This window comes from Chrysochloris asiatica, unplaced genomic scaffold, assembly GCF_000296735.1.
Source record: "Chrysochloris asiatica unplaced genomic scaffold, ChrAsi1.0 scaffold00059, whole genome shotgun sequence".
NCBI lineage: Eukaryota > Metazoa > Chordata > Mammalia > Afrosoricida > Chrysochloridae > Chrysochloris > Chrysochloris asiatica.
In genome coordinates, this window is record NW_006408577.1 from 10384228 (window position 1) to 10393249 (window position 9022).

General features: G+C 39.7%; 1 protein-coding gene across 1 annotated transcript in view; it reads right to left on the reverse strand.

Moving 5' to 3' along the window:
- ZSWIM2 (zinc finger, SWIM-type containing 2) overlaps positions 1–6195 on the reverse strand; it is a 31508-nt gene extending 25313 nt beyond the window's left edge. Inside the window, exons 1-2 of the mRNA XM_006864067.1 lie at positions 6031–6195; positions 2941–3017 (exon numbers count right to left, since the gene is read on the reverse strand). Coding sequence (XP_006864129.1) covers positions 2941–3017; positions 6031–6195 — 242 coding nt within the window. The remainder of the gene's footprint in view (positions 1–2940; positions 3018–6030) is intronic.
- Positions 6196–9022: the final 2827 nt, after the last annotated feature.

A 9022-nucleotide genomic window follows, 5' to 3' on the forward strand; every position in this document is an offset into this window, starting at 1 on the left:
ATTTAAGTAGAGTTGGTGACAGCTCTTTCCGGAAAGTTTGGTAGAACTCACCAGTGTAACCATCTGGACCTGGACTTTGGCATTTATTTTTAAAGTTAGAAGTATATTAAATATTTAATTATATTTTCACTGAATTTATGGTTAATATGCTGTATATAAAATGAGTTAGGTACATAAAAATCAGAACAGAATGTCTTCTTCTGAGGAAGTTGACAAAACAGAAACAGAAAAACTTGTTTTAAATATAATCATAATTTCAAATTTTCTGTTTTAGAAGGACCATATTTTATTTCTGTGAGTCTTGGTGTGGTGTTGTAGGGTAAGCACTGACTAGACTGCTAACTTTAAGATTGGTGGTTCAAACTCACCAGCTGCTCCTTGGAAGCCCTGTACAGGGTCATTATGAGACAGAACCGACTGACTCCACAACACTTAACAACAATTTAACATGTCAAATAGATCAGGTAATGTATATCAATAGATGCTCAGTAAAGGTGAGCAAAGCCTAATGGAACCCCTTAGTCCACCCAATTGGTCTGGAACTGAACTCATCCCCCTTTATTTTTAGCAAACAATAAACAAATTTACATGGGGTAACAATAACACTAGTAAGATACTTACACCTTAGAATAATCAACCAGTTGAGATCAAAAGGGCAGCATTTACCCAAGGACAAAAGTCAAAAGGGTTAGGAAAGAAGAAGGAATAGAAATATGACAAACAGGGAGGAAGTGGAATAAGTGATGCTACATGGAGGGGATTGCAATCAATGATGAAATGAAATGTGTAGGAATTGTTCATTGTAAAACTGATGATCTGCTCTGTAAACCTTCACCCAATTCGAAATAAAAAGTAAACAAACAAAAATGATAAGAACAACACACACACACAAAACACTTGGTAAAAAAAATCAGTAGATATGAGTTACTTAGTTCTCTCAATTTCTTTGATTTCCCACCAAAGCAGTAATGAAAATATATTTATAATAATATGTTGTTGCTGTTGTTAAGTGCCATGGAATCGGTTCCGACTCATAGTGACCCTAAAGGGTTGCTGAGGCTGTAAATCCTTGGGGGAGCAGAAAGTCTCATCTTTTTCCTGTGGAGCAGCTGGTGGACTTGAACTGTTGACCTTGTGTTTCACAGTCCAGTGCTTATCATATGGAGCTACCATGCTCCCTCTTATCAGCTGTTGTTGTTGTTAAGTGCCATAGAGTCAGGTACTGACCCATAGTGACTCTGTATAGGGTTTCCAAGGAGCAGTTGGGGAACTTGAACTGCTGGATTTCCGGTTTGAGTGGACTTTGCAGTCCAGCGCATTAACAACAGAACCAAATCAGGTTATGTATACACATAGGAATTGAAAGTATTCACCTTTGATATTCATACTGACCTAGGTTGGTCCCCACTCATAAAATTTTCCTTTTCAATGAACATTTGATTATGAATCTTTCAAGACAGAAGTAATGAAAAATTACTTCTGCAGAATCTAAATGTTTTCCTTTGGTGCCAGAACAAGATTGCTTATAGTAGGGAATTCCCCCAGATATGGGGAAAAAAATTATCTCTCAATTTTTTTAAACCAAACTGAAAGATAAAACAAAATGAGTTCAGTTTGGTTTAAACAAATTGAGAGAGAATTTTTTTTTCACCTTATTTCTGGGGAATTCCCTCCTATAAACTATCTGTTTCTGGCACTCTGGCACTAAAGGAAAACATTTAGATTCTACAGAAATAATTTTTCATCACTTCTGTCTTGAAAAATTCATAATCAAATGTTCATTGAAAAGGAAAAATTTATGAGTGGGGACCAATCTAGGTCAGTATGAATATCAGATGTGAATACTTTAAATTCCTATGTGTATACACAAAAAAATGTGAACACATTTATATTTAATCAAACTATACTTTTGGGAAGGCAAAGTTCTTGAAGCACAGTACTGTTTCATCATGAACCATATAATTAGCCTAGTTGAGGTGTTGTTGTGGCTGTGTGCTGTCAAATTGGTTCCGATTCATAGTGACCATTGTTGTTGTTAAGTACCGTGGAGTCGGTTCCAATTCATAGCGACCAAATATACTGTTAAATCTTTCTCCTGGAGGAGTGACTGGCAAGTTTGAGCCACAAGGTTTGAAGCCCAGTGCTTATCCTATGGAGCCACCACACTCCTACTGATGTTTTAGGAAGTTTTTATTTTCTGTTCACATCTATATATCATGAGAATCATAAAATCATAAAGATTATATATTTTTCTTTATAAACACATTAATATTAAGAACATGTTGAGGTGGTAGCATATGTCTGAATTTATATCTGACAGAATAAATAAAATAGCCAAACAGTATAATTGGTAAGCTAAGACCTTTAGTGTTACATAGGTTTCCCCTAGTACCTGAAAGTAGACCATTCATATGAACTGTTTAGTTAGCCAAAATAGTGTAAAGTGATGCAATTACTATTCGTTTACATGGAAAAAAATTTTTTTTGAGTTTCATAGACCCCCAAAATACCTTACTAAACCATACCAAATAACACATAAAAGCTAAAATAACACTAATGTACAGTGTTCACAGAACAATTCAGAGCTATGGGGATTTGATGATGAGATGCTGGGTGTAGTTCCCACTCTCATTGCTAGGGTTGCACACCACCTCTTTAAAGACTCCACAACACAAATGCTGAACAGTAGATTTGCTTTTCATTCTGTTTCGTTAAAAGCAAAAATCCTCTTCAGACTTTTTTTGGTTAGCAAAAATAGGTATGTGTTTAGGTCTTTCGTAAAACTGTAGTGGCAAAATGATCATTTGAAAACTGGGAGGTACCTGTATTGCCCAAACAACTAATTTCTTTAATCTTGTAATACTCAAATCATGGTAAAGGAAAAACATGTAACACACAAGATGTTCCTTTTTGGAAATTTTTCATTACAAAGTCACTTACCAGCAGATATGCTTACAAAGATCCTTTTCTTTCAGAAATGTGGAACAATTACAAGAATGAGGATTTCCTAAGAAAACCTTTAAAAGAAAAATGCACACTTTAAAAAACAGTCAGTTAATTTTTAGAGCAAGACTCATTTGAAAGATAACTGGATTAAAATGGATTTGAAGATATAATTTAGTTTGTTGTTGTTGTTAGGTGCCGTTGAGTCAGTACTGGCCATAGCAACCCTGTACAGGGTTTCTGTGGATGCAGACAGATCTTTACAGAATTATAAAGCCTCATGTTTCTCCAAAAGAGCAACTGGTGGGTTTGAACTGCTGACCTTGTGGTTACATGTTGTTGCTTCTGCTATGTGATGTGGAGTCAGTTCTGACTCACAGCGACCCTGTAGAGGGTTTCCAAGGCTGTTTATCTTTAGGGGAACAGAAAGCCTCATCTTTCTCTTTTGGAGTGGCTGGTAGGTTTGAACTGACAACTATATGGTCAGCAGTCCAGTGCTTATCCTACAGCGCCACCCAGCTTCTAATTTTAGTTCTTTTTTGGTTAACAATCCAGTGCTTATTTGACAGTGCCACACCAGTACTCCACTGTAACAGACAGATGAAAATCAGCTAACTTTAAAGTCTTCCTTTCCTCCATTCTCCCCCAAATTAAGAAAATAAATGATCAGCCCTTCCAAACCACTATTTAGCAATCCTTATAAGACATCTCAAGGAGCTCTGGTAGCGTAGTGGTTACAAATTGGGCTGCGAACTGCAAGGTCAGCAGTTTGAAACTACCAGCTGCTCCGTGGGAGAAAGATGAGGCTTTCTGCTCCTGTAAAGATTAACAGCCTCGGAAACCCTGTGCAGGGTCGCTATGGGTCGGAACCGACTTGACGGTACTTAACAACAACAACAACAACATAAGACATCTCATAAGAAGACCTGGTGAGTTACTTGGAAAAAAATCCACCACTGAAATCTTGTGGAGCAAAGTGCTAGTCTGACATACACAGGTGGCTATGAATCTGAAAAAGTTCCTCTGGCAACTTGATAGTAGAAGTACTCTAAGGAAGGTCTACCTTGAGGGTAGAACTGTTGTTGTTTTTGCTATGTGCCATCAAGTCAGTTGTGACTTATATAGAGTTTTAAAGGAGCTGCTGGTGGGTTTGAACCACTGACCTTACAGTTCAAACTAGTCTTGAGGTCCAGTATTAACCCTACAGTGCCCCAACAGAACTCCGGGGTAAATCTAGAGGCCTTTTATGCACCAGTTGTCACCAGCTCCATTATCACTTATGGCAACCCCATGAGTGTTAAACTGCTCCGTGGGGTTTTCAGTAACTCATTTTTCAGAAGTAGCTTGTCAAGCCTTTGTTTCCAGGTGCCTCTGGGTGTACCAGGAGGACCCAACCTTTCAAGCATGAAAATATGCACCACTCACAGACTCTAAGACCTTTTATAAAGTTGCTCAACTTGGATTAATTTGTTTTGTGCATTTAAACTGGTGAGATCCTTTATGAAATTTAATTCTATTTGTGAGGATTAGTATCATTAAGACTGTATTGGTTAAAACAATTTATTAAATACATTAAGTTTTGTAAGCAACAGAGTAAAACAAAAATGGACACTTTACACACAGATTAGTAAACTGTATTTGGTATTTAAGGAGTTCTGGTGGCACAGTGGGTCTCCATGGGAAAAACATATGCGTTCTGCCTCTATAGACTTAGTCTCAGAAATCCCATGGAACAGTTCTACTGTGTCCTAAAGTGCTACTATGACTCAGAATCTACAGTCTAAGGCAATGTGTATTCAGTACTTAAAATGCATGACACCAAACAAAAAATTTTCAAATCAACTCTTGGGATATGGCACGTCACCAGCTTTACAGATGTTAAGTTTGAACTACTAACTTTCCAGTTAGCAGCCCAACTCGGAATATACTATGTTACCAAGGATCCTTCTGATGAGGGTGTTGTGTGTTCTGACTCATAGCAACCCAGGATTGGGGTTCCAGGGAGCAGCTGGTGTGTTTGAACTGCTGTCCTTGTGGTTTGCAGTTCAGTGCTGATCCTAAAGTACCACACCAGGAGTGCAAAATGAAAGACCTGTGGTGTTTCAGAAAAACTAATTTCCATTCATCAAGACTTTCTAGGCATCACCAATTAAAACCATAGTTTAAAAGGGCAACGTTATGACTTCAGAATGAGTAAAGTATGAAGAGAAATCGATCTTACTTATTTGGCAAACATTTAAGGCATGCAAGTATATTGGAGGCACCTTGTTTGATTAACAGGGCCTTCTGTTTTACTCTGTACAACAGAACGAAATACTGCCTACTGTTGTACCACCCTCATAATAACGCTGCTTCTTGATATTTCATGCCTTTAAGCCATCCCTGCTCATAGAGACCCAGTATAGGATTTCTGAGGTTGTCAATCTTTTCAGCAGTAGAAAGCCTCATTTTAACCTGCACATGTGGTTGGCAGTCCTGAGCTTCTCCTTCACAGCCACTGCGCTCCCACAATCACTACTTGTTACATGCAGTCCAGTCGGTTCTGACTCCCAGTGACCCTGTATAGGGTTTCCAAGGAGTGGTTGGTGAGTTTGAACCTACCTTGTGATTCAAAACAACCTTGTAGTCCAGTGCTTATCCTACAGCACCACACCAACAATCATTGCTATTGACCACTAAAAACAGGGCCAAGAAGGAATCCAAAGCCACTGCTATGAGTGATCCTATAAACAGATCAGAGCTGCACTTTAGGGATTCCAACACAGTAAATCTTTACAGGAGCAAACAGTATCCTGCCGAATACAAACTACTCATACAAAACGTTAAAAATTTTCAGGCCTAAGGCTTGAAAGTCTAGCATCTTAAAAGGGTCAGATGCAATTTGGAGTTCTAATCTCCCAAAATTAAACTTTTCTAACAAATACTATTTCCTCTAATTTGCATATCTTTGCGAGTCTGGTCCAGTCGCCAGAAGGCGTGAAAGTTTGGGGTGAGGCAGCGAGTGTCAGCAAGGATTAAGAGGATGGATAGGATCAGGAAAGGCCTCGGGGGACCCGATAAGGCAGGCGATTTGGGGGCGGCAGTTACTCGGAAATCCCTGCTCTCCGGCTCCTCTTCCCTCAGCAGGAAACCAGTGGGGCCCATCTCTCGCAGGAGGTATATGCTGCTGCTCAGCGCCAGGTCTTGCTGCCAGTTGAGGCGGTCGCTCGCGTGTCTTCGCCTTTCTGAGCTCTTATAGCCTCCGCTGAGCATCCTGCCAAAGAGTAGGCGAAGGCAGTTCTTCCGCGAGACTCTGCGCCGCTGCAGCTGGTCTCCATGACAACAGCGTGTCGGCTGGTTTCCTAGGTGAAGGCGGTTGGGCTCGGCGATGTCCCAGCGTGCCGCGCGCCGAGCTAGGACTGGCTCCAAAGGTGCGAGCGTGAGTCCGTCTTTACAGTGCTGACCAGCCTGACAGGTCACACCTTCCAGTCTGAAGGGTGTTTCCTGTAACCAACGCGCTGACTTAAAACCTGGTGACCAAAGGAATAGCTGTCAAAGCTCTGGCAGATGGTTTGACTTTTTCTGGTTCCTTGCCCACAGGCCTGGTGAAAATCTGTATGTTAAGATAGTTAGGGCAACCCAGCTACATTTTGGGTTTTAGATGCTAAAATCATCTTGTGACTTTAAAATCATTTGTCAGGACAAATCGAACAAACAAACAAAAACCCCTTTGCTGAGGAGTCGAGTCTGACTCACCATAACCTTAAAGGACAGGGAACTTTCCCTAAGGGTGGTATCACGCTGTAGGATAAGCCCTCTACTGTGAATCACAAGATTGGTAGTACAAACCCAGCAGCGGCTCCTTGAAAACCATATACAGGGTCGCTATGAGTCACAACCGACTCGAAAGCACTTAACAACAATATTTGTGGAAACAGACTGCAGCGACATCGTTCTCCCCTTGAGTGGTTGTGGGTTCCAACATTTGATTATCAGCCGATGCTTAACCACTGTGCCACCAGGGCTCTTATTTATCAGCAAACGTGTTGTAATTGTTGACGTTCAACAATATTCCACAAGTATTAATTGCCTACTACGTGCACAACATTCACAAGGAGTTGAGAACAAGGATAAGAACCCTGTTTGTGTAGTGGTAAGCGTTGGGCTGCTAACCACAAGGTCATCAGTTTGAATCTACCGTCTGCTTAGCGGGAGAAAGATGAAGCTGTCTGCTCCTGTAAAGATTTACAGCCTTGGAAATCCTATACAGGGTGGTGGAACCCACTCGGTGGCACACAACCAGATAACGTGCACTGTTGCTGGGGAAAGACCAAAGATGTAGAAGACAGGAGGTCTAACATTTTAAGTCTAGGGTGTATATGGGTTGTCTTAAAGCAAGGAGAACATTTCTAAATTGCAAGTTTGGGTAGGATGTGTGAGTGTGTGTATATCCACTGACTCTGGGTATATAGCCTGTAAATTTAAAAATTCCTGATCTAAATTTAAAGATTTTCAAGTTATACAATTTTGACTCTGATTCAAGTAATCTCTTGTTTTGTTACTATATTCTAAAGAGAGTGCTGTAATAAAACATAGGTTAAGAAATAATTCATATTACAAGAATTTCTCTAAGAATTAAAATAGGTTCTGACTCATAGTGACCATGCGTAGGGTTTCCTGAGGAACACCTGGTGGATTTGAACTGTAGGCCTTGTGGTTAGCAGTCCAGTGCTTATCCTTCAACAACTAAATACATAGTACAGAGCTTCTAGGTTCAGCATCAAAGTAAAAGTGCTAGATTTTATAGTTAAATAGTATAAATTAGAAGAAAATCTTATATTAAAAGCAAATATGAGGGAATATCAAAAAGTCTGTGGAAAAAAATGGAATTAAAAGAATGGAAAATTTCCACCAACATTTTGAAGATATTCATGGAAAAAAATTTCTATTATCTTTTTTTTTAACTTTTTTTTTAAGTTTTTATTGTGAACTGAGTGATAGTCTACATGGGAGTACATCAGCTTTACACCATCTTTCATTGCAATGATAACAATCTCCTTCTTACATCATCATTCATCAGTATTAGCTTCCATTCCCTCTGTTTTGTGTTTTTGTTTTTGTTTTGTGTGTGGGGTGTATACACAGAGACACTAAGGAATATATAATAATTTAAACAACCAAAGAGCACATTCTTTAAGTCTGCCTCCTGGCCACCAGCACCCAGTCCCTCTCTTTCCATGAGTCCAGAGTCCTCAGCGGCTCACTCTCCCCATGTCCTCATCTCTGCCTCCATCTCTGGTGTCACTGCTTCTCTGGATAAGGTCCTGAATTCCACTTGTGCTCTTCTCCCTTGATGGTCTTAGGGTCCTCTGTTTCTGGACTGTAAGATGAACTACTTCCCCATTTTTATTACAAAACTTCTACCTTTACAATTGTGACAGTCACAATTAGTCATGATAACAATATCTCACTATTGAATCATAAGAATCTTATCTCTTTTTTTTTTACCAGACCCATCTAAATAAGCTAAAAACTATTCAGTGGTGACTGTACCTTCCCCCGCACACTTAAATGGAACTTTTCCACCAACATTTTGAAGACATTTATGGAAACTTGAAAACTTGTAAGTCACTCACTTTGTGCCTTTATTGCTCCCTCATTTTAGGTAGCCAATGTCTAAGTTGCCTGTCACTATCAACCTTGTATATGGAAGGGATAGGGTTGATACTTGATGTGAAGACTCCTTCTATCTCATTTGTTATTTTGAGCTACCACATCTATAAGTATAGATCAAGTTTATCAAGTTGTAGCAATTTACACTTGTTTCCTTTACATATATAAAAAATAATAAAATCTATCTCTAGTCGAGTTCTGATTATCAAGCTATTGAGGCTAGGTCAAATGGGTACTGTCTGCAAGTTTGGGCATTCTTGTGCATCTCCCCTCATTTCATCTCAGCTGGATGCTTCACTCTCAGCTCTATCCTTCTGTGGCTATGTCCTTGTCCATGGGCTCAGGAGTCCCAAGGTTTCACCACACTTCAGACCAACCAGCCCTTCATCTTCTCTCTCTCATTTCCAGATCAACGGGAGTCTATGGA